At 45.6% G+C, this 26,621-nt stretch overlaps 1 protein-coding gene across 1 annotated transcript; it reads right to left on the bottom strand.

The window, feature by feature from the left end:
- On the bottom strand, positions 1-26,621 carry SLC26A6 (solute carrier family 26 member 6). Its single transcript, XM_079967019.1, has 20 exons — positions 26,462-26,621; positions 24,168-24,307; positions 23,219-23,329; positions 22,023-22,198; positions 21,297-21,461; positions 18,290-18,442; positions 16,261-16,343; positions 15,175-15,322; positions 13,690-13,803; positions 12,203-12,280; positions 11,705-11,800; positions 10,049-10,155; positions 9,417-9,486; positions 8,376-8,468; positions 7,992-8,084; positions 7,134-7,220; positions 5,037-5,237; positions 4,123-4,177; positions 2,250-2,386; positions 1-1,222 (listed from the first exon to the last, which is right to left on the bottom strand). Exons 1-20 carry the CDS (start codon positions 26,590-26,592, stop codon positions 1,199-1,201), a joined length of 2,262 nt encoding a protein of 753 aa, XP_079823145.1. The 5' UTR covers positions 26,593-26,621; the 3' UTR covers positions 1-1,198.

Raw genomic sequence — 26,621 nt, 5'->3', positions numbered from 1 at the left:
CTGGTCTGGCACAGTCCTGCAGCTTGTACTTTCATCCATTAATCAAAAACCTACAATTTATTAATTTTTAGAGTTTTTGGGGGTCCCTCACAAATTTATAACAACAATAATAAAGGACATAGTAACTCATTTCTGAAAAGAGTTTCCTAAGTAAAATCTGTACATACAGTATTTACATTTTTCTTGACCTTGGGGTTTGGGGTTTGCATTCATTGATTTCTTCTGAAGTGAATGGAGTTTAGCAAAGCTTAGAAAAACTGGAACAGCACTCAGGCAGAACAAAAATGTATGTCCAGAATATTTTCTGCAATTACATCAGTTGTTAGTCGCACTTTGCTAAATGTATACCTCACACAAAATGGGCAAGAATATTTGATATATAAGATTCCACATATCTAAAACAAATTAAGAGGTGGGCGCCAGCACATTCCACCCATTCCAGTGAGGCTCTTTCACATGAAATCTTTCTCAGGTCAGACTTCCATTCATTTATTATTTCAATACATCCATAATTTTCCAAAAGCAGTAATATTCCTCTTGACCTTGCCTCCTGTACGTTGTCTCAGCAAGCTGTAGTTAGGGTCTATTGAAATGGGGCAAGTTCAAAGATATAAAGCTGCTTTATAGAGAGTCCGTCTAGATCCACCTTTTCTGCTCTGGATGATGGTGGCTCTCCAACAGGTCCTTTTTATCACTGATTACTTGATCCTTGTAACTGGAGATTCCATGGACATGGTTTTAAAATTGCAATCCAGGAGAGAAGGAATAAGTAGGGACTCAAGGCCCCCAGAGGGAATATGTTAGTGTTCTGCCTCTCCAGCTTGATAGGCACTTAAAACAGGTAGAGAATGCTGCAGATGACCCTGTGCTTCACCAAATTAGTTGGCAGGATCCAGTGGAAAAATCCAAAAGTAGCCATAGCAACAAGTGAGGCACTTCCAATGTCTGAAAGGGGTCTCTCCCCCCCACCCCGGCAGGAACTGTAGAGTTTTGAAGTAGGTGGGCAGGAAGGCCCTCAACCGAGTCTCAGTTTCTTGAAGGTCCCAATAAGTCTCTCTCAAAAAAAAGCCAAAGCAGGTTCCCACCACCCAGTGGTGGAGAATCCCACATAACTATTTTGATAAAAGCCAATTCATATAGTCATCTGAAAAGGTGCTGGCTCCTTTGTGAGAACTGGAGGAGCAGATGATTCCGCTGGTTACATTTTAGTGGCGTTGTTATTCTGTGAAGATGAATAATAAAGTTGCTAGCATTGATTTCTGAGAGAACCTGATATTAACTCAACATTTTTCTTTCGTTTACTTGTTCACTATCTGAGGTACCCATATCTCTGATAGAGATGTATATAGATTCCTCTAGCACCTGTTCAGTCATAGACTTTACATGTCCATCAAAGAAGCTGTCAAGATCTGCCTAAGGAATAACACTTGTACAAACTGGATGGAAAATAGCTTCTTGTTTTCACAACATCCCCTCTAAGGGAGCTTCCAGGCCAGCAGTTTACTGAGCATTTACAAGTAACTTGCACAGATGTTATACAATGTCACTGGCTTATTGAGCGATCATCCTGACATGTCTGCACGAATGTTACACAACACTGCCAGTTAGAGGCTGTTATCCTGCAATTTCTACTGCAATTTCCCATCACTTTTCTTGTCAGACTCTTTGCAACAATAAAAGTGATGGGATAATTTTACCAGAACATGCGGATCAACAACCAACATTTGTGCAAACAGACTTGCCTGCAATTAAAACACATATGTTGGGGGTTTGCATGACTGCTCAGGTATGGCAATTCCTACAAGATAAGTCCCATATTACAGTTGTAGAAGCAAGGTCAAGGCGAAGAAGTAATGACTTGCCTCAGGCAAACTAGTAGTCCATGGCAAAGAAGACATTTGATCAAGCCACTTCCTGGTTAGTATATTGGCTGTGTCTTAGTTAAAGCAATGTACATTTGATGGGCAGAGCACACAATGGATGGGGAGAGTCTTCCTAGCACACTCGAGATATGGTGCACCCATTCTACAGATCTGGCTGTGGAGTGTGCACTGGCCTTTCAATGTAGGGAGGCCTAATGACATATATGATGGAAGACTGAGCTGAGCAAGGTAGAGGAATAGATCCATCATTGTGGTCTGAATGCCTGGCTTGGAAGTAGCAATGCGATATTGCCCTGTGAGATTTCTAGGACTAAAGTTTCCAGCCAGAAAAGGAAAGGAAAGGAAAGGAAAAGGCTAACTACGTACTGTGACAGTTTGTGGCAAGCTCTCTCCCCGGTTCCTGGTAACATAGGTAACAGCATCATGTACAGATGGGAAAAGGTGCTGCTTGGTGATGGTCTGGCTGAAGAAATTGCCTCTTTCCAGCTGGGTAATGACAGAAGCTACAGGGGGAAAGACAAGGAAAAGCCACGTGAGGGTGCCATTTCAGCCCACTGATGCCAGCCACACTAACCTTGAATGCCGTTTCAATCCACTTCCACCAAATGATGCCAGCCACACTAACCATGAATGCTCAGATCTACCTATCACCTGTTTTCCCCTCTAAGCTAAAAACATAGGGATTTGCTGGCTGGATCAGAATAAAGGTTTGTCTCCAATGGTGGCCACCCAGATACCCCTGGGAGCTCACAAGTTGGGCATGATGTAAGAGCCAGGGCACAGGGCAGTTTCTTCACTTAGGGCCAAACCAGGTTGATGTGGGAGATCTACGATTAGGACCTCCCACTGAGTGTGAGGAGTGTGTCTGCTTAGCTAACTAGCAGCCCCCTGCAGTTGCTCTGGGAACTGGTGCTCTGGAAAAGAGTCTTTCACCTTTTCATCCCTTTCCCTGATCTAAATCATTCCGGATGCTATTACCACCACAGGGGAGATGGGAGACACTTTTGCTCTTGAAGTTGCTGATCTAATGGGGGGGGGGCAGAGGAAGAGTTAGACTGGGCAGAGGTCGGCTGCTGTGATGCCTTCCAGATGTTGTGGGACCCCAACCAGTAGCAGCTGAAGCAAATGTAGTGAATTCTCAGCATTATACAAGGACTTTTGTGCCACATATCCTGAATCGTTAACAAGAGTCAGGTTCAAACTTTAGCATGAGCAACTGTGCGTCCCACTGTCATTTAACACAAATTATAGTCACTTATGTCCTGGGCCCTCTGCCACAGCATCTGAATCACTGGCTCCTTCTGCCTTTCAGTAGTACATTTTTAACCAATTCAAAGGCTTGATGGAATAATGTGACTATGAAACAGAAGAAGTCCAAAGGGCAGGAGGAAGTGCGCATCCAGGACAAGGCCGAGAATGGAGGAATCACCAGCGATAGAAGATGCACACACTCTCAGGTTATGTTCGGCTTTGGGGAATCGGATCCCTCCCCGGGTGGCAGTGAAGAAGCAGATCAAATGAAAGGAGTGTTCTTACCAGTTAGTTTCTTTAATAATCACAGTGAGAGACGAAGGAATGCATATCTCTTATAGAAATGGCATTGTTCCCAGTACAGTGGTACCTCAGGTTAAGTACTTAATTCATTCCGGAGGTCCGTTCTTAACCTGAAACTGTTCTTAACCTGAAGCACCACTTTAGCTAATGGGGCCTCCTGCTGCCACCACGCTGCCGGAACACAATTTCTGTTCTCATCCTGAAGCAAAGTTCTTAACCCGAGATACTATTTCTGCATTAGCGGAGCCTGTAACCTGAAGCGTATGTAACCCGAGGTACCACTGTACAGGCTCACCCTCTCCTCCCCCATCAATGTACGTCACTCCTACGTCAGGTAATCTGAGCTTGTTGCCTCTGCGCTCTCTGTTCTATCACTCTCAAACCACTCTAATCTTAGGCAAAGGGAGGTCCAGGAATGCTGTCCAAAGATACTGAATCTGCCAGCCGTCTCTCTCTTGGTGTTTCCTCTTCTAGCTGTTCCTCACCCAGTATTTCCCAGCTTTTCCCCTCTGGACTATGCCCCTCTGCAAACCACTGTTCTAAATCAATACTGTCCTCCTGCCCTTGGGAAGGTTCAGGAGAAGGGTGTGTGTGGCTCCCACCATTCCTCCTCAGTCCAGCCCCTGACAGGCTATGACTTGCTTACTGCAGTGTGGCTGACCCGTGACTTCCTAGAATTCCTTACCATGGCAACCGACGAGAAACACGTCCACTTCAATCTCTTGGAAATCTTTAAATATCTGCCAAGGACAACAAGAAAAAACAACTGAGACAAGATGCTTTGCAGGAACCTGAGGGGTTGCATTTGCCTATCCTGCCACGGCAGGGCAGCTTCAGATACTAGGAAGTTATTCCACAAAGCCCACATGTTATCTGCATGGACCTCCCTGTGCAATCTTTTGCTGAAATCAATGAATTTTATGTGGGTAGTAATGGCCATTGGGCGGTGGTTAAGATGTCTGCCAAAGAAAAACAGAGAAAATAAAATGCCTTCCTCACATTTGACTGATTTGGATTATTTGGTGTCTTAAATGCCAGTAATTTCTGTGACAGATGTGATTGGCAGAGAGAGAGAAGCAATTAACAGATGAAAGCGGGTGATGAGCAAGGTTCAGAAGCACAGATTAGCCATCACAATGTAATCGAAGCCACAGTTTGTTGGAGACCCCTTTCGAAGGGCCAACGAGACACGATGTTAAATCTCTCCTTTAAAGTTAGTATTAGCACCAGTGGGGAATGCAAAAAACAAAAACCCAAAACAAACACCAGCTTCAGAGGAGGGATTTTCCTCAGGACTCCAGCAGGGGAGGAAAGGGCTTAATTCCTTCTGCTACATATCAATCCCCTCCTCACAGCACCTTCAGCTGGTGCTGTCTGCATTTTAAGAAACCTACAGGTTTAGATGCAAAGCTGCATTTAACCTCAAATGGAGTTTGGCTCTCAGTCATCTAGCTGGCAGTCAAACAGCTCAGGCCATCTGAAACCCCTCCCTTTCCAGAGGTCTTCCTCATGAGGCAGATTTGCCTTTTAGATTTGGCTGCGCATAGAACAACCCTCTCATGACGGGTGTCCCTCTTCTGATGGTTGACCCCTCCTTACGTTTTTAAAGGTCTTTATGCAGACGGTGTCCACAAAGTTGACAGGGGTGAGGTCCAGGATGAGCGAGTGAAGAGGAGGCTTCTTCAGTCCCAGGGAATGCAAAGTGGGTTTGCCAGAAGGTTGTGGCTGGCTCTGGTTTTGTGGGGCCAAGTCAGTCACACTTCCATTAGCAGCAGTGGCTGCTGTGTCATCTCCCTGTTCCTGTGAGGAAAGAAAAATCACAGTATTTCCCCCCAACATGAAAGTGTTCTGGTCACTGGGTTTTCTCAGCTTGGTTCTGCTCATAATGTGTCTCAGCAACACTAAGGGTGGGTGAGAAATTCAATTCACTTCAAATTTAATTTGCACGTTCCAAAACTATATGGAACAAAACACAACCACCCTTGGAAATTCACACTTCTGCAAATTTCGCAGTGCAGTTCTCTAGTCAAGCAACGTGCACAAGAATGCACATACTGGAGTAAAGTGTGCCTAAAAATGCATATGCCAGCGCACTTATATTAATACAGTGGTACCTCAGGTTAAGTACTTAATTCGTTCTGGAGGTCCGTTCTTAACCTGAAACTGTTCTTAACCTGAAGCACCACTTTAGCTAATGGGGCCTCCTGCTGCTGCCACTGGAGCACGATTTCTGTTCTCATCCTGAAACAAAGTTCTTAACCTGAAGCACTATTTCTGGGTTAGTGGAGTCTGTAACCTGAAGCGTATGTAACCCGAGGTACCACTGTATGATAAAAGTGATTCATATTAAGGGAAATATAAAAATTAGGGAAAATATGCTTTGCATAAAATCTGGATATATGGCAAAATTGCATACAAAATCCGTATATTAGAAGTTCGAACTGAAATGCTGCTGAATTTTCATAAGGACTTTAAAAATAATCACAAACCGATGTGGAAATGTGGAGAATTGAAGTTAAGTTTGGGGAAATGAGGAACTAAGAGAAACCAAAACTGGCAGATTCACCCATCTCTATTCAGAAGATGTACAGAGAGCTGCAGCTGCAAGAACAGCCCTTTTGGAAAAGGAGCAGGGGTGGACTTTGCTAATCTTATTTAATGTGGCCAAAATTTGGCACCCCTGAATGGATCGTCTCAATTATGGATCATCTCAATTTTGCTCCCCCTTGGCTTGGAGCCCTGTGCAAGGGAACGGCCCGCAGTGCCCAAAATCTGGCACTGAAAGGTGGTTTCCATCTCCCTCATAATATGCTGGACTCTGACATCTTTGGGATGTTTCTTTGCACAGGTAGGCAACCTATCGGATATTTTGTATCTCATATTGTTTTGGGTTTATTCCATTTATTACAATCAATTTATGAGTTGTCTAAAAGAAAAAATCCTTTAGGCAACAGGCTCTGTTCTCATTGGCCTGGTTCACATGTCATGCCAAGCCAAGTCATGGCATTGCAGGATCTCGTGGGCTCCTGGGAGGAAACTGCAGCTGCTGGGCTCCTCAGCGATTGTTCTGTTGCTGTGCTGAGTGAAGCCATGATTTCACTTAACATGTTGTCAGAACCCAGGCTTGTAGTTCAGGACAAACCTTGGTTATAACTTGTGGTCAGCCTGGAGAGCGCTAACTCACAAGCCTAGGTTCACATGACACATTAAGCCAAATCAGGGCATAGCAGAGCAGCAAAGTGACAGGAGAGGAGCAAAAAAGCCACAGCCTCTTCTCTGGGAGCCAGCACATTTCCACTAAGCCATGGTTTGACTTTGTATGACATGCGAACCAGGCCAATGGGAAGATGTGCGTACAGTCCTTGCAGTGGGGAAGCTCCTCAGTGAAGAAGAGGCATAGAACTGATTGCAAACAGAAAGCCCAGGTCACTTTGTGTTTTGCAACCCTCTCTTTGTGCCACAACTTTTCTAGCAGCTCTGGTGGGGAGTCACTTTAGCAACAGTATGAAGGGTTTGAGGCAAGTCTACTCAGAGACAGACCAACACATTTTGGTGCCTGAGACAACAGATTGTTCCCCATGGTACCAAACATCATCATCATCGCCATCGTATGGGTTTTACTCATATGATCATGTTAAATGCCTGCTCCTGGAAATGTTGACCCCAACTTTCTTTCATGCCCAGATTGATAAATACCTGTGGCCTTGCCTCCATATCTATATCCACAAACGCCAGGTTGTTGCTCCCAGAGTCACACACTGTTTTGATCTGAGAAGCCATTTTCTGTTACCAAAACAAGAGCAGAACAGAAGTCTGAGTAAACTCAAAGAAATTGTGTCTCCATGTGACATTTTGAGAACCTCCATAAATTACTTCTGGGACAAAGAACAGCAGGGCAGAAGGAACAGGGAAGTTACATCTTCTGGCTTGAGCTTCTATGGAAAGCTTCAAACCCTGTGCCCTTGTGACTGGAAGATGTCCTTGAACTATGACATACACAATAGAGCAAGGTGTGTGAGCATGTGTAGAAACTAGACCCACTCTACTGTTCATTGCTCTGGCCACTTTTGCCTCTGGCCCTGCTGACCTCTGGTTTGTGGCCACTGTAAGGTTGCCAAAATGGAATATGGCCCTTGTGCTGAAAAAGATTCCCCACCTAAATGGATCTCACTTCAGGTTGAAAATGGGGTAACTATCCTGTGAACCTCCAGATACTGGAGGACTCCAATCCCCATCAGCTCCAACCAGCACGGCCAGTGGTTGGGAATGATGGGAGTTGTAGTCCAACAGCATCTGAAGGGCTACAGGCTAACTATCCCCAAGTTAAAACATGGCTGGCTTAGGGCTGTATTAACAAAATCTGCAAGTATTTACAAAACACCAAAGGTCCTTTTAGCAAAAGTGTGCTTAGTGTCATGTGTGAACAGGTTCCCACATGAAAACAGTGATTTAACCGCCTTTCCTTCTTGCCTCAAATTATTTATGAATTAACTACACACACAATAAACTTCATGAAAAAAAAACTAATTAGTAATTTAGAAGAAAATGGTCCACCTTTGCCTTCTTGGCTTCCCTCTTGTCTTTCTTCTGCTTCTTCTTTAGGGCTTTTTTCTTCTTTTCAACAAGACGGTCCACATCAAAGCCACACTGAAAAAGAGACAAATATTTAGGTACCAGCAGCTATTGGTTTAGCAAGGTATAGATCACTCTAGTCAGTTTGCTTGCTTCTTATGTGCTCCTTGTACGTGCTATATAGTGATACCCATAGCCATGGTCTATGAGCCTCTTTCATACTATGAATTCTGTTTGGCTTCTGCAAGTGAGGCCCAACTTTGGAATACAGTCCAAAGCCATTTTATTTCTAATGCATTGGTCAGCACGGAGACCCTCTGCCCCCCCCCAAGAAATATGAGGGACATCCTTCTGAACCCTCCTCACCTTCTTCTTTAGGGCTTCTGCATACAAGTCAGCATTAGCAAAATAGATCGTAGCAGAGGAGCGGAAAATCTTCACGCCTGGGATCTCCTCAGCCTAGAAACAGAACAAAACAAGGAGTTAGTACGGTGTCACAGTAGCTTGAACCGCTGTGGACAAATTACAATCTAACATCCCTCAAAGTGGTGTTGTGAAAATAAAGCAGAAAGTAAGTCCATGGTTGATCTCTTGTGCTTCTTGTTAGGATTCTTGCCCCATGTTGCAGTCATGGGATTGATTTTATCACATGATGGTGTATGTTTTCATTCCACATAGTGGGAAGTGACGGAGACAGGATGTTTGTATTACTGTGTTTCCGTGATGTAGGACGTTTGTTCCTTTGTCTCTTTCTCTTTGCTGTTTGATGCTGACGAGGGAGGAGTTGAGTTAGAATGCTCCAAGTGTATTATATGTACGGTAAATAAAGTAGTTTAGCCAAAATGCTGTGCTACTGAGTCTGTTACGCTGACTGCCAAGGCTCTGCAGATCCTGAAGTGAGCTTATGCCTGCAAGGCATCAGTCGCTGTGATGTTTGGGTTGGAGAAAGCTTTTGAAGCTTCCAAACGACTAGGAGGGAGAGAACATGCCAGTCGGGCATGTGTCTCTGCTGGATGCCTACTCATGTGTAGGACCTCCTAACAGGTGGGATAAGTGTTTCATAAACAAACAAACAAACAAACAAACAAACAAACAAACAAACAAAGGCTAGGCTTTTGTACAGGGCATGTGATTTCTGTGGCTAGAAATCTGGATTCGAGACAGCACTTGGTGAAATGCTTTGTGGTTGAACAGAGGTTGCTCCTAGTAAGATGTGAGCAAAAGGGCTTGAGAAGGATAAACCCTTCTGCATCCTGGGATTGTCTCATCCCAGCCCTCCATTAGGCATGCACACCTTCTTGGCTCTTTCCGCTCAAGTTTGCTTTGGTCCAAGAGGAAGCACAGTGCCATTTTCTACATAGCCCCTCCATAGTCATCTCCCCAAGTCATTTTTCAAATGTACTTTACCTTTTGATATTCAGCTACATCTCTGTAAACTTCAGTTGTGGGCACTTGTCCTAAAATGGAATAATGGGGCCTTAGAGAAGATGGAAAAAGAGGGATTAGCAAAGACTCTGTTCAGTCTACTTAGCAACAACTTCATGACACCTGGAATTTTATGTTGATGGAGAAGTTGCCAAATTCATATGGGTGAAAGTTGGAACTTGTTCAATACACCAGTCTGAGATTATGATAAGTGTCAGTTCTGGCGAGAAGTATCTCCTGGGAGGTGAACACATTGGTCGGACATCACCACACTTTCATCATTACAGACTGCTGCATTGATGAATGGCGAAGATCTAACACAGTTCCTTTAATATTTATTTCTTCCCAAATGTCTGGCCACTGGCTGTCCTTAAGAGGAAGGGCTATGAAGTGCTTCTGTTCAGGCTAAAACTACTGGTAATGATACATCTTTTCTGGCTATGGCTTGCTCTCAGCTTTGGCTCTGATTCCTGGCTTGATCTTCTGGGTTCCTGACATTTTAACTGAGTGGCACCAGGAGGTGGTACCAGAATGCTACCATTTTTCTGCTACCTGGCAAAGGGCCATTCCCAAGCCCACCTCCCCCTCTCCTTTGCAGGCCAAGGAATACTCACATCTGGGTCCGGAAGATTACGGTGAGAAGTGAAAAGGCCACAGCAACGCCCAGCCCCATGTCAAGATTCAACACAATAGTAGCTATAAAGGTTACAACCCAGATCAGCTGCAGAGCGTGGGAGGAGAGAGAGAGAGAGAGAGAGAGAGAGAGAGAGAGAGAAACAATAGAGAAAGTATAAGTACAATTGCCCCCAAATATTAACAGAAGACTTAAGGAAAACTTGCTGAATTATGCAACTGTCCTGATCTACAACTGTTCCCTGCTACACCAAGCCATTGGGACTGTTCAGAAGCTTCAAGGCAATGACAGAGAGGTCTGTTGCCTCCATGGCAACTGCAGAGTTATCCAGTGGGTGGCAGAGGGTGGCTAATATACATTGTGCAGGCTACTGTGGAGCCCCTGGGTGCTCCTATGCATTATTATTATATTTATACCCCTGTCTCTTTACTGAAGGGACGTGGGTGGTGCTGTGGGTTAAACCACAGAGCCTAGGACTTGCCGATCAGAAGGTCGGTGGTTTGAATCCCCGTGACGGGGTGAGCTCCTGTTGCTCAGTACCTGCTCCTGCCAACCTAGCAGTTCGAAAGCACGTCAAAGTGCAAGTGGATAAATAGGTACTGCTCTGGCAGGAAGGTAAACGGCGTTTCCGTGCGCTGCTCTGGTTCACCAGAAGCGGCTTAGTCATGCTGGCCACATGACCCGGAAGCTGTACACTGGCTCCCTCGGCCAATAAAGCGAGATGAGCGCCACAACCCCAGAGTTGGCCACGAGTGGACCTAATGGTCAGGAGTACCTTTACCTTTTACTCTTTACTGAAGTACACAAGGCAGCATAAAATAGTGCAATGCAAACAAAATATGAAAGATAGCCTAAAAACTAAAGCAGAGCTAAAACAATAGCTTTAAGCCAGCAATTTTAAAGAGCATGCATGGAATCATCCAGGGATGTGCTGTTCCTGCATGTACCAGGAGATGCACGGAAGCATGGATCCTGGATGCACCGCGGGGCGCATGGTAGCCTTTGTGAAGGCTGTCGCTTTGATCATGTAAGCTGAGCTTTCTGTGCTTCACTGCAAAGTTTGCAACGAGCCCAAGCCTCTCAGCTGCAGTTGCCAACATTTATGGCACTGCCATGTGCCAGGAGCAGCAGGCAAAACAGTCGCTGGGGTAACGAAGCCAGACACACAGCAGGGGTCTGGAAAATACTTCAATAAATATAAATTATTTGCAAGTGAGATCTGCAGGAAATACATATTTGAATGCTGCCCCTACTTTCATTTTTGGGTAAAACAACAACAACAGAAACATTCTGGCACATAGAAAACTAGAATGTTTGGGATAAAAACTCTAGCACTGAGATTTCTTCATGACTCAAGGGTTCTATGTGCAGGGATTCCCCAAACCCCCACTCCTGAGGGGAAGCATTCAAACATGCAATCCTGTGCGTTTTAGTTAGGGAGGACCAGTTTGGTTTCGCATATTTTTCCAGGTGTCTGCTAGACAGACCTCTGGTTTGCGGTTCTGGAGTTCAGCAAGAACTGCACTGCGTGATCGTGCTGATTGTGTGGCGCAGCAGTGTCAAAGCAGGGCCACAGCAGGCTAGCAGATGAACAGACTTCCCCTTATTTCTATGGAGCTTCTCTTTTCTTCCTTACCAGGTCAGTAACGTTGGATCTCCAAAGCATACGGATATCTCTAAACTGCTTGAACATGCCCTTCAGGTTGACAATAATGATGGAAGCTAAAATGGCCTGAGGAACAAGGAAATTGCAAAGATATAATAGAGAATCGGCAGTATCATAACACCCACAACACAGAAAACAACAGAAAAGCCTCAGTTTAAAGAGACTTTTATCGCATAGTTGTGAAGTCTTCAAAGGGAGATGTGGCTGTTTAGTCTTGCGTGTAAATGATAGTTTTCTTTGATATTCTATGTGCCCCTCTGCTGCTGTTGTCTTTCACAAGCTAGATACATATGGCGCTGGCACATATAAAGACACCCCCTGCCCCAATAGTAAATCCCACCAACAAGTAAAATGAAACAAACAGTATACTCCTGTGCATGTTTACACAGAAATAAGTCCTGTTGAGCTTATTCCCGCGTGTTTAGGATTGTAGCCAAAAACTGAGAGCACTAAGTTTGTTTAATGTACCTTGGGCAGCTGTTCAAAAAGTGCCCCAATCTTCAAAATGGTCACTAGGAGGATGAGACAGGAGACCAGGGCAGCCACCTGCAGAGGAGAGCATAGAGATGAGTAAGTGCAAGGCTGGTTGGAGTAGAAAAGGGCAAGGACCCCCCCCAATGCACACACATAAAGATAAAGGTAAAGGTACCCCTGCCCGTACGGGCCAGTCTTGACAGACTCTGGGGTTGTGCGCCCATCTCACTTAAGAGGCCAGGGGCCAGCGCTGTCCGGAGACACTTCCGGGTCACGTGGCCAGCGTGACATCGCTGCTCTGGCGAGCCAGAGCCGCACACGGAAACGCCGTTTACCTTCCCGCTGGTAAGCGGTCCCTATTTATCTACTTGCACCCGGAGGTGCTTTCGAACTGCTAGGTTGGCAGGCGCTGGGACCGAGCAGCGGGAGCGCACCCCGCCGCAGGGATTCGAACCGCCGACCTTTCGATCGGCAAGTCCTAGGCACTGAGGCTTTAACCCACAGCGCCACCTGTGTCCCTATGCACACACATACACCCTCCCTTTTTTAAACTACTGACGACATTCCATTCGCTTTCCTTGTGAAAAGCCTAGAGCTCCTCCAGATTTATCGAACATTCCTCCTGTTTGGATTGCACAAAGCTGACATGGCGGTTAGACTATGTCTGGTCTTTACTGAGCATTCATCCTGATTTGCTTGCAGGGTGCTTATACCCTGTTCCCATGAATCATTCATCCAGTGCATTTCCCCCTTGCTTTTCCAATCTGGAAAAAGGACTGCTTCTTCTTCTTTTTTTTTTTAAAAAAAGGGGGGCATTGTTGCACTGGAGTGAGAGAGCACTTTAATCCACTTTAATTGTGCAAAGCCATGTTTCTCAGAAGGTGTTCGAATCCCTCCTGAAAAACACTTGATAGTCTGGAGCAGGGGTCAGCAAACCTTTTCAGCAGGGGGCCAGTTGACTGTCCCTTAGACCTTGTGGGGGGCCGGACTATATGAACGAATTCCTATGCCCCACAAATAACCCAGAGATGCATTTTAAATAAAAGCACACATTCTGCTCATGTAAAAACATGCTGATTCCCAGACCATCCGCGGGCCAGATTTAGAAGGTGATTAGGCCGCATCTGGCCCCCGGGCCTTAGTTTGCCTACCCATGGTCTGGAGGCGCCCCTAGGCTCATGCCTTGCCCTCAGACTGGATACAGTTCCCTGTGAATGGATAGCCAAACCATCCTCAGCACATCAAGTCATTTGTGTTCTATGTTCTGTGAAAATAATGGCAGGGAGAGGGAGATTTGAACTAGGCATTTGATGCAAGAGAGGGATGGCAAATCCTAGTTACCTAACTTAGCCCAGGATGCTGTTCCATTAGCTCCAAGTGAGCTCTCTCTGCAACCCGGGCTCCAATGCTCATCAGCTAGATTTAGAAACTGCTACCTGCTCCTACCAGAAAAAAGATGACATCGTACATTGGGGACGTACCTGGCTGTTGCCTCCAGTGCTCTCCTGCACAAGGGAGCGGGACATGGAGCAGCTGATGCTGTAACATTGGAAGAAACTGCCCACGAAGTTACTGAGCCCCAAGGCTATCAGCTCCTGCAAGAGACATACCATGGAAAAGGGCTGAGAGTCTGCGTGGCTCTGTGGTCCAGTTTCACATTACACAGGGAAACTCATAAGGATTGACTAGGATGTTCCTATTGTGCAGCCTGCTCTTTTAAGGGCTGCCTGGCCCAAGGCCAATTTAAAGATCAAGGACCAAACACAGGCATTGAAGATGCCAGTCAACAGCACCTGGACCGGAGACTGAGCAGGCACACAGGTCAAGGGATATGCTGCATTTCTGTCCAAAATTAATACAATCATTTCTAAGTGTGCATCTATGCATATAGTTTAATATCTGCAAATTTTATGCACACCTGTGGCCTGTTTGGTCTTTTCTTTGGTTTCCTCACCTTTGGTGGTGTATAAATGGCCAACCTGGGACTGACAGGCAGAATATATGGATGCTCCCCAAACTGAAGACCCACTTGTATCATAAGTACTCAACTATCCAACGGTAAATTAAAACAGATGATAAGATGGGTCAGGGAGCCCAACTTCTTGCAGAAGGAAGCACCTACAGATCAATCCACATCTGACACAAAGAAAATGTGTCATGCAAATGCAGTAACAATATTATAGCACAACAGTCGTTTTCAAGCTCAGTGAGACTCAGGCCTCACTTTCAACCCAAACTCGCATTAGGAGACCCATTTCTTAATCATTTGCCATATATTTGCATGGTGGTATGTCTCCTGCTGCAGCCCACCTAGGATCAGGCTGCGACCCATTAGCGGGTCCTAACCTGCCAGTTGAAGACCAGTGTAGGACAAGACAGAAAGAAAAGCCAGTCCATAATAAATGAAGGTTTGTGTCTGAAGCAAGTAATGTAAGCAACAACGTAAGTCTGAAGTACGGTAAGTAAAGTAAGCAATGCAAGTAAGTAATGCAATAATCCTAGCCAACACAAAGGGAAGTCCAATGATCCAATCACTCAAAACCACATTACTTCACTGGCTGAACTTATCAGTTGTACTGACTCATACTGACTCAGCAGAATGCTGGTCATAAATCAGTTTCAGCTTATTACCTTAGTCATGAATTCCTGATAATCATATCCTGAAAATGCAAGATAAGCCACATGTGAAGCAACACCTGTACTCAGCAAACCCTCAAGAAGAAGGTTCTCCTGAAGCGCTCTCACCACCGAGTCTCCACCGTTCTTCACAGCTCTACAGTGCCCGCTTCCTCCACCCCTCTTCAGGAAATACATAACAGAAGGAAGGGGGGGCTCTCTTTTCGATGGAGTGGGATGTGGGAGTGGGAAAGAAGTAGATAGCAAAGGCAGAGAACGCAAAGCAGCGACAGGGTAAAGGTGAAAGTAATGAAAACCAGGGAGCCAGATAACGACCAGAGCCTCCTTACCTGGTTGCTGTCCACTTTGTAGCCATGCTTGAGAGCAAAGATCTTGCCGAGCGAGATAGCGATAACATAGCTAACCATTGCGATGGCAAAGGCATTTCCTACCACCTTCTCAAAATAGTGTACTTTGGGGGCCTGAGGGGGTCTCATCCTGCAATAAGGAAACACAGACACAGTGAGGCACTTCTGGTCCACAGACAACACAAGGCAAAGTGAGTGAGGAAAAGCTTAATGCCTCCCTGAGCAGTTCTTCTCTACCTGGAGATGGGTGTGAGTTGAGGGGGCAGGAAAGGGAGCTCAGTTTAGTTTCCTGGGGCCCAGGGGTGAGGAACCTCTGCATCATGGGCTAACAGGCCTTTCCCATCTGGCCCGAGAGGTCATTTTGGCCAAGCCATACCCTTGCATCTAATGTCATATATTTGGCGTCAGGAGTGGGGCATGAAAAGGTTTAGCTCAGCCAAATTGTGTTTTGCAGGTGCCACTGATCAGTTGATGGGAAGTGCCTGCACAGCCCATTGCACAGGGCTTCACAAGACCTGCCAATTGTCACCACTTGTGAAGCCCCTTCCAAAGCACTTTGAGGCCCATGTCTGTGCCTGCATGGTTTGATTTCAAACTATGTGAGCCAAAATGGGTAATAACAGCTTTTTGCAAGCTCTCCGACCCAGATAAATTAACCAGTGCACAACATGATCAAGTGAAAGTCTGGATGAACCCTTATTATACGTTTTCACCATGAGTTCCCAGAGTGGGTTACAAAATTAATATCCTCTTAAAACAAACAAGAAAACCAACAAATATTTAAAACGACAGCACCATAAATTACAGTATTGGAGTAGGTCTAAAAAATATTTTCCAGCTGTCAAAGGCCAGGGAAAACAGGTGCATCTTTAGCAATCAATTGTAGCTATAAAGTAAAGATGCATCTCTCTGTCAGGAGAGACTCCAAATTCCCTCTCCCAGGACACTACCACCTAAACGTCTGAAAACAGCAGAGCTAGCAAGAGAACCTAATCTCCCCATCAACACCCAGGAAGAGAAAAATTGCATGTCCTAAGGTGGTTATGGGAAGCAGCCAGAGTGACTCACCCGCTGGGGATTTCACCAACGATGCTAATCCCAAAATTTTCATTCAGTTTGGCAAAGTAGGAGATCACTGTGGATATAATAATCTGAAAACAGGTGGCAGGGTGAGAGGAAGGACTTGGCCACATCTGAGCATTGTTTACATGTTCATCCACTTTCCCCCCATTCAAATGCGACCAGAGTAGTCCACACTCACATGCATTTGAATTCAAATTCAAATCAAAGGATTCAAAGGATCAACTTTGATCTTTCTCATTCATGCCAGTAGCCAGGTAGCCATTCCCTTTTGTGTTTGTCCTTGCCTTCTAATTTGTTGATTCTATTATGCCTAGTAGGGACCAACAGGACATTTGTGCAGGCAGCTTTGTGCATGCCTTAAAAAAAATCCCCACCCAATAAGTGTGCAAAATCACAGTCAGGCAGTGGTAAACTTGCCTGTGCATTCTTCTGAGTTTGTGCAAATGTGAGGAATCAGAAGAAATATATGTATATATTGTATATATAAGGCCAGTGTGATTTGACTATGCAGTATTCTGGTTTTGTACAAATATGAATGATCTTAAGAACTGTCATCTCTTCTGCTTCTCGTTTCTGATATCCAAAGGTCACAAGTCAACTCCTATTGGCAGATCCATGAGTAAAGATGAGCAATTCCCACCCAGAGGTAGATGGGATGCTCTGGTCTAAAGGTAAAGGTAAAGGTACCCCTGCCCGTACTTGCCAGTCTTGACAGACTCTGGGGTTGTGCGCCCATCTCACTTAAGAGGCCAGGGGCCAGCGCTGTCCGGAGACACTTCCGGGTCACGTGGCCAGCGTGACATCGCTGCTCTGGCGAGCCAGAGCCGCACACGGAAACGCCGTTTACCTTCCCGCTGGTAAGCGGTCCCTATTTATCTACTTGCACTCGGAGGTGCTTTCGAACTGCTAGGTTGGCAGGCGCTGGGACCGAGCAGCGGGAGCGCACCCCGCCGCAGGGATTTGAACCGCCGACCTTTCGATCGGCAAGCCCTAGGCGCTGAGGCTTTAACCCACAGCACCACCTGCGTCCCTATGCTCTGGTCTAGTGAAAGCTAAATGTTTGTAGCATATTTATTAGGGGAGGCAGGACTTTTGTTAAGAGGGTCAGATTAGTTGGTTGGTCAGTTAGTTAGTTAAGTATTTCTATTGTTTTACTTGATCAAGGGGGGCAGCTGCCCCCCTGCCCCCTCCAGCTGCACCCATGTTTGTAGAATGAAGCTGATCCAGACTAGACTAGTCTGCCTTGACTTTCCATAATGGATAATTGCTGGCTATGCAAACACAATAAAAACTACTGAGTAGAGCCTCCCAAAATATGGGGGAGATCAAGACAATTTTGCCCATTTAACTAACCTGCACTGTGCTATATAAAGGAGAGAAAGCACTGCAGAGTCAATTCCAGAGAAGAACTACTCCATGTTAAAGGTCCAGTAGCATGGCTTTCAGGTTGTCATCTTCCATTACAGATGATTCCCTGGGTTGCTCAACCACTGGATGCAGAGCAGGTAGGTGCTTTGGACCCCCCCAAACCTGGTACCCTCCAGATGTTTTGGACTCCCACTCTCATCAGCAGGCTGAGGCTGTTGGGAGTTGTAGTCCAAAACATCTGGATGGCTCCAGGTTAGGTGCAGCTACTTCAGACACAACCTTTTCGGTTGCAGCCCCCAAACCTAGAGCCACCTCCGAAGAGAGATATCTGGCCCTTTTGTTACTCACTTCTGGCTAAGCAGCAAAAAGTGCTTTCATTTCAGTGGTCCTTATTAAAATACTGCTTTTTAATAAGAACTTAGCTCCTGCCATTTTGTTGTTTTAGTTTGTTAGTCTTCCTTATAATTGTTAAACATGATTAAATAAATCCCATTCATTTTTCCGGAAAGTTCTAAGGATTATTTAATAGCTACTACAATGTTGTTTCTTGCTAATTTACTGTTTGTGAGCCCACCATGCTATTTTTATTTTTCTAAAAAAAAAGAGGGACAGGGTAGAAATCCTAGAAATACAGAGAACAAATTACCGTGAGAAGCTCGATGGGGATTGGGATCGGAAGCTTCTTGCCAATTTTGTCATTGAGCAGCTTCACAAGCAGGATTGAAACCATGGTGACCAGAGAAGTGACCAAGGTGCCCACATTGGTATTTGGCAATTTTGAGCAAACTTCCAAAAAGGTCTGTAGGGGAGGCACAAAGCAGGGGAAGTAATTGTGAAAGAATGAGCATGGAGGAAACATGAGAGGAACAACCAGAGACGCCAATGCAGTGTAATGTTCTGCACTCCCTTCACCTAAACTTGGGGATAAATATGTGTAAACAAACCATATTTCTTAAAGATACCACCATTTCTGCTGTGCCTCAAACCATGGCTTAGTGTCAAGACCCCTGGAATTTTAATGACCCTCCTTTGATACACACATGCTGATCTCTTTTATTGTGGGGGTTTCCATTTTTTATGCTGCTTTCTTGGTTTGTCCTCCTTATATTTCAATTGATTTGAATAACTGTTTATTGTTTAGATCCCATCTTTAAAGAATAAAAATATATATTTGCAAGGAAAAACACCAAGCAACAGCAATAAAAAGAGCCACACCTGCGATCAATGGCGGTTATTCTTCGTAGCGTGGCATGCATAAAAGCCAACAGAGGAACAGTTTTAGTATTCCAAAATCTTTTATATGCCTTGCTGTGGGTCCATTGGGGCGGAAAGGAGGAGTATTAAAGGACTGCAGACAAAAGAAAACAAAGGAGCCGACACTTGTCCCTTAAAGTGAAGTGATTCTCCTCAACCCCCAGTTGATCTTTGCTGTAAATTACATTTCCATGAGACTTTCTCTGCTGTGGGCACACTTTGCAACCATTGTCAGTGGCAATCTGCTGACAGCATCAACATTCCGCAGGAGAAAATAGGGATGTTTCATGTTTTACCCCCATTCCGATACCAAGGCCTTGTCCACACCTCACCTCCCTACTGCCACTTCCCCCCAAGAAAACCTGCGGTTTACTGCTGAATCAGACCAATCCATAGATTGCCATTTGTTTCGATTCAGCAGTAGAGATCATGTTTCTCAGGGGAAAGCTGTGGGGCAAAGCAAAACTGCTCAGACCAGTGCCAAGGAAGCTCAGGACAAGCGGAAAATTGCTTGGACCTGAACTTTCTGGGTGCTGGACAAGCAGAATTGTGGAGGAGCCCTCTCTGTCTGACCCCTCTCTGGCCTTCCTTGATTCTTCTCTGACTGTAGTATTCATTTTCTCAGAAATAGGCTGTCCTGCCCTGACTATGGAAGCAAAGCTATTTATTAAAACAGACCACAACAGCTTCCTTCCTTCAAGACTTAAGAATTTTTAATCTCACAGTGAATCTAAGTGTGCTTTTTATAGAACCACTGTGCCACAAACGTTTTCAGAAACATTTACAGTCTTTATAGGGAGTTATGGGGAGCTGGTGGTGATGGTGGGGTGGGGCGAGCTCTTCTACAGTATGCATGCTCACACCAATAACGTTTTCAAAAAGTAAAATAAAATAAAGCATCCAAAATCCTCCTAAAAGAGGCAAAGCAGAGATATAACTGGGGTAGTGATTTACCAAAGCTGAGTACCAGAAAATGGGAAACAGGTGCATTTGGCATGTATGGATTTGTGTATGCTTAAAATAGCATGGGATCTTTATATTGGGATTTATTACACCTGCCAGACATACCTAGTGATTCAGAAAACACGATCCGAATCCCTGGAAGCCACACAAGGGAAGGCACTGGCATCCTCTTGGAAGCTGTGGCACTGCGCTTGCCATGATGGGATGGGCAGAGCAAGGTGGCTCTGAGGTTGGGGTAGCTCCAGGGCAGTGGAGGCCAACCTGCTGCTCTCCTGACCTCACCCTCCCTTGCCCTGCTCCGTCCTTGTCCCAGCAAACGCAGCCCTGCAACATCAGGAGGAGGCCACTGCCTTCCCTTGTGTGGCTTCCAGGGGTTTGGATTGCGTTTTCTGAACCTCTCTGTGGCATGAGAGGATGAGTTCATTCACACAAGCTAGAGGAACAAGCATGTATAAAAATGTCATGTGGAACATGGTTAAGAAAGGGCAGGAGTCATTGGTACCCTTGGGGGTTTCCCTCCCAATGCAAGTAGCAGCCTCAGGGAGATGATCAGTGCTTTTTTTCTTTAAAAAAAATGTTTAAGGGTACTCTCATTTTGACTCAAGAAAATCACAATTTTATAGTTCAAATTGGGAAAAATAAATATAGTAAATGAACAGAAGTACAAAGATTCACAAAATGTTTAGGAGTATGCGTACCCTTGCGTCCCCCCCAGAAAAAAAGCACTGGAGACTATTATTGTTTGGACCTCACAGCAAACAGGGAGGAGGGTTTAACTCTCCTTTTCTACATGCTGCAGTCTGGCTGCTGTTTGGTAAACCTGCCCAACAAACAACAACAAACAACAAACAAACAAACATGCATATTAATAGCCTCTGTAATGTTGACTTGATGTATGGAAGTGAGAGCTGGACCATAAAGAAGGCTGATCGCCGAAGAATTGATGCTTTTGAATTATGGTGCTGGAGGAGACTCTTGAGAGTCCCATGGACTGCAAGAAGATCAAACCTCTCCATTCTGAAGGAAATCAGCCCTGAGTGCTCACTGGAAGGACAGATCGTGAAGCTGAGGCTACAATACTTTGGCCACCTCAAGAGAAGAGAAGACTCCCTGGAAAAGACCTTGATGTTGGGAAAGATTGAGGGCACAAGGAGAAGGGGACGACAGAGGATGAGATGGTTGGACAGTGTTCTCGAAGCTACCAGCCTGAGTTTGACCAAACTGCGGGAGGCAGTGGAAGACAGGAGTGCCTGGCGTGCTCTGGTCCATGGGGTCACGAAGAGTCAGACACGACTAAATGACTAAACAACAACAACAATGTTGACTTTACATCTAGCATGTTGCTAAGATAGCTTCCAGCTCCAAAAGATTTCAAACTCCTCCACCGACTCCTCTCTAGCCTAAACCTGCTCTTTCCCGGGCCCAACTGTACTTACATAGATTATTGACAATGGCCCTGCATACTCCTCCACAGTCACCCCAAAGACGTACTTCAGCTGGGAGATCAGCACTTGGATAGAGGCCGCTGTGGTGTAGCCCCGCACCAAGGGCTCAGAAAGGTAGGTGGCCACAAACCCAAACTGAAGCAGACCAAGGGCAATCTAAAAAAAAGAAAGCAGGGGGAATAACATCCTCATGTTGTCTCTCACACACAACTCCCTTCCAGAAATCTCCCTGTGGGACACAGTAGATCTGAGGGTGTATTGCTGCGGTATCTTGCTATGAGGCCTGCTGGGACTTTCCAGAGACCCAGGACAGAATACAGAACATAAGATCAACCAGTTCTGTCCCTGTGAGATGGGGCCAAACATAAAGACTTATTTAAAAGCCTGTCAGGTTGCAGGAGAAAAACCTGAGACTTTAGAACAGGGGTAGACAACGAGCCTTCTGATGTTGCTAGACTAAAAAAAGTGCATTATATTAGGGAAAATTACAAACTAAACCAAACATATTAGAAGAAATATGCACGGAAATGTACACAACCTGGTGTGTGAACTTATAAAATATATTTACAATAATCACAATCTAATGGGGAAATGGGCTGGACTGAGCTTAAGGCTGTAAAAATGATGAACTGAGACATAATTGACAGATTCATTCATTCCTGCCTCCTTTGTTATTGTTGAGAGAGAACATACACACTTTTGGGTACCACCACTCACCTGAAATATGCCAACCAAGAAGGCGAGTGCACCCACCAGTTCCACTCTGGCAGCATCCCTCAGAGTCTCATTGACAATGGTGACATTCGTACCGTTAACCGCCTCCATGTACTTTCCGCTTGGTTCCAGTGAATCTGTCACACTCCCGATCATCACAGAGATGATAGCAAATGGGCCTGTGAGGAGGAGACAGAGGCTTGGGCCAAGAGATCAGCTACCTGTCCAACCTTGCATCCCACAAGAATCCAGTCCTCTTTTGTCACAAGCTCAGTTGGCTTTGCTTATCCATCCACATCACCAAGATAGCAGGATTTACATTGGGTGCCAAAGGATCACAATTTAGGGCCAGAGGAAGAAGATCCCAGCTTCCTGCCTTTAAGGGTATTTTGATAATGATGATGATGATGATAACAGAATAATAATAATAATAATAATAATAATAATAATAATAATAATAAAGCGATAAACCATCAAACATTAAAAACTTCCCAAAACAGGGCTGCCTTCAGATGTCTTCTAAAAGTCAGATAGTTGTTTCTTTCCTTGACATCTGATGGGAGGGTGTTCCACAGGGCAGGTGCCACTACCGAGAAGGCCCTTTTTGAACAAAGAGGGCTTGTCCCCTTACACCTCACCAGTCACCTGGTTCGAGATAGCAAATGAGTCTTGTGAAGCAGGGCAAGCGGCAATTAAGCCAACTTAAATTAATTTGAAGATGCGTATACAAAACTGCCAAGTGGAAAATCAGAAGTCATTATTTCCTTAAAAAAAAAAATTCTCTTCTTATCTCTTTTAAAAATATTTTTTTCGCTGTGATTTTTAAACTCTGTTCTTTTTCGTTAACTCTTATCTATGTTTATGTTCTGTGATGGATGGAAGATGAGAGGCAGGGCAGAGAGGATCTCCCAAGTTAGGAGGCTGGGGAAGAGGAGGAAGCCCCCAGGTGAGATGTAGGGATGGCTTACCTCCTTTGGTGTGGATGAAGAGTAAAGCGATAACCTAGATAGAGGGTTTTGTATTTTCCTATATTTTCCTATTCTCTTCCATCTTCTTCTTCTTACTCCTTTTTTTTTTTACGCTTTCCCTTTTCTGTTTTCCCTCTCTGCTTTGCTTTTATTGTAATCTAAAACTTTCAATAAAAACTGAACTCCTACGCAGATCCCAGAAGGCCTCTTCTCCCAGCATCCCTTGCTCACCCACAGAGATGTGCCTGGAGGTCCCAAAGAAGAAATACAGCAGGACGGGATAGAAGGCGGAATACAAGCCGATGACGGGAGGCAGCCCTGCTAGAAGCGCATAGGCCAAACCTAGGCAAAATAAAGGCGGGTGTTAATACACAGCCACTGCTTGGTACCTTTGCTTAGAACACAGGCTCCATTGTATCCTAGGCACCCCACTCAGACGTGCTGTAGTTTTATCCACCCACCAAGCCTATGTATCCACCCACCAAGCCAACTTACACGGTCTCCTGCTATTTTCCAGTATGGTTTAGTGGTTACAGTGTCAGACTAGGAGTCTGGGAGAAGCAGGGTTCAAATCCCCCATTCAGCCATGAAGCTCACTGGGTGGCCTTGGGCCGGTCTCTGACCCTCACCCGCACCTACCTCACAAGATTGTGGTGGGGTTTAAATGAGGGGTGGGGCCCATAAACGCCACCTTGGAGAAAAAGGTGGGATAGAAATGCAATAAGGTTGATAAATAAATACGAGTCTGTCTCAGAAATTCCAGACTGCACCCTTCACCTACATCCCCTTCTCCTCATCTAGCTTTTTTAGCCAAAGCTTTGTTTTCCCCAAGGTCCTCAAGGCCGTATTTCCAACAGTAACTTAAATCGGAAGCATGTTTTCATTTGAGTTCCCTGTCCAGTTGTGTTTTGGTATCTGGCAGCTCCTCCAATATTTGTGAAAGTTCAGCACAGTATAGCAGAAAGGCATGGCCTCTTGAAAATCTGGTGTCAATGGCACACCCAACGCCAGGTACACAGACAAGGACCTGTCCACTTAAGAATGAAGCACAGAAGGGCCACAAAACCTCAAGGAGGCTCTTTGCTCTCCAAGAACAGGGGAAGAAATGGATGACAGTCAGGGCTGTCATCAATGGCCTTGTGGGGTACAAGGGTTGAGGACTGGCTCCCTGAAAGCTTACCCTGAGGGAGATGCATGATTCCTACACTGAATCCTGAGATGATGTCCCCTAGCAGCCAGTCCTTGACTGGGTACCGCGGTAGCCATTTCAGGATGGGGAAGAACTTGAACAGCAAGGACTTTGCAGTCGAACCTGAGCATCTGTGAGGGAAAAGTGCAAAAAGGCATGTCTGAGAGGGAAGTTTGGTCTTCAAATTGCACTGTGGCCCAGCAATGGAAGAACTGGGAGGTCAAAAATACCCTGTTCTATCTTGGGCATGCCTCTTCTTGCAAGAACATGACTGTCAGGGAACTGCCATTGGCAGTGGCGTAGCGTGGGTTGTCAGCATCCGGGGCAAGGCAAGTAATTTGCGCCCCCTAACCCGTGGATTTGCGCCCCCTAACTCGTGGATTTGCGCCCCCTAACCCTAACCCCCAGATGTTGCGCCCGGTACGGCCGGCCCCCCCCTGCACCCCCCACGCTACCCCACTGGCCATTGGAACAGGGGAGGGAGGCAGGGGGATACAGAGAGCCTCCGACTCTTCTCCAGCGGTAGGGAAAGCCACATCTCCAGTGGAGCAGAGGCGGAAGGGGCCAGCCAAGCGAGGAGAGGGCTCGGAGATGATACTGAGAGCCCAAGCACCTCATCTAGCCCGGCTGGCCAGAAAGCAGACGCGCCGTTTCCGTTGCCCAGCTTGCGCAGACGGGTGAAATGTAAGGAGGGGAGGTGGAGATTTGGGGTGTCAAAGTTCTTATGTTGGGAGAGAAACCAGAAGGGGCCACTCCTGGAATCCGCAAGTGACTAAGACAGACATGAACTCTGTGGTTCTGCACTCTAAATAGTTTGCACCAATAAACCTGTAAAAGACAGGTCGGAGTCCTGCCTGGTTACTCACGAGTAACCACCACCAGCGCCTAACAATGACTGTTAGCCAGCAGGTGTCTCCTTCAGAGACAGAAGGGACCAAATTCCACATCTGTAACATTTGGGCAGATGTAGAGGCTAAAGGAGGCAATAAAGGAGGTGGGACTGCCCCACCTACTGCTAAACTACTCATGTGCAAAGCACAGTCTCTAGCTGTTCCTGCCCCTTTCGGTTTAGGGACTTGGCCAGGAGTTCAGCAGGGCTTGGGAGGGGAGGCTCCGGACTTGAAGCCCTCCCACAGGCCTTCTGACTGGTAATTGGTGGAAGGAACTGGCTAAAACCCAAAGATTAAAATCTTTAAAGTGGTATAAGCAAAAGCGCACAGCACCCTCCATTTTCAGGGTTGGTGTACATGACTGTGAGCCACTTCAAAGGTACAGTTCATATGCACATAATATAGTCCTTTGAGGTATGTATCAGTTGTGACTGCAGAAGAGAGTCTCACATCTTTGTCCATGGAAAAAGTCCTTGCATAAGGAAAACTTGCATATCAAGGACAGGGTCCGTCTAAAGCCCCTTCTCACAAAATGCCATTATTCCATGGGAAAGAAGGTTTATTTTTACAAAGGGAACATGCAATGCCCTCCACTACCAGCATCACACATTCACTGCAGCCCTAAGTGGAATGACATTAGAAGGGCAATATCTTGTCTGATGCATGTTCTCTGTGACAAGAACATGCATTGAGGGTTTTTTCTTTTAAGGGAGACTAGTGGGATCCATGACAAAATGTTGCAGCATGGAGTGCTGTTGTTCATTGTGTCAGCCAGCCAGCCAGCCAGCCAGCCAGTCATACCCTCCTCCATGATGCTCTATTCCATACCCCCTCCACCGAGTTTTCAATCTATTGCCCCCACCCAACAGTCAGCATTCTGTAACCACCATACTTAGCTGTCATTAGCTCTCTGGGTGGTTTCCTGCCCCTTAAGGCTTTTTCTTTTAAAAAGCTTTTAGTAAACCTTGGGTAATCCCCCAAATAACTCCTTTTTGTGTGATGGTGGCATTTTTGGCTCTATAAGCAACAGCACACATTTTTTGTCACATATTGTCACACAAGTATCAGAAGTAGAAAGAGCAAGGAGGATAAACCAATGGAAGTGACTGGAGCACTGGTCTATCGTAATCCTGGTTTCTAGTCAAGACATTCTTCTTTTCAGGCTGTGTAGATCCCATACATTTAAAGCGCATAACTTACCCCAAAGGATCCTGGGAACTGTAGTGTTTGGAGTTGTGGCTCTGTTAGGCTGAACTACTGTTCCCATAATTCTTTGGGGGAAGTAATGTGCTTTAAATGTATTGGTATGTATACAAATTCAGGGCTTGCAAGTTCCACAAGGTGCTCTACAGCCTTCCCAAAAAGTCTCTTTAGTGAACTATAGAAACATCATACCTTATCTTCTGGATCTTGGTGGAGAGAGAGGTTGAAGGAGCCTCATTTCTCAGGCCAATCGTCTCTAGCTCAGCCTCAGTCAATGTATGATGCTCGGCCCTAGAGCGGCACGACACTTCGTTTTCTTTCATCTCCTTGGCAATAATGCCACCTGGTTTAT

This window comes from Podarcis cretensis (assembly GCF_951804945.1).
Source record: "Podarcis cretensis genome assembly, chromosome: 2".
Lineage (NCBI taxonomy): Eukaryota > Metazoa > Chordata > Lepidosauria > Squamata > Lacertidae > Podarcis > Podarcis cretensis.
Note: the sequence above shows the minus strand (reverse complement) of the source record. Positions and strands in the feature narration are given on the sequence as shown.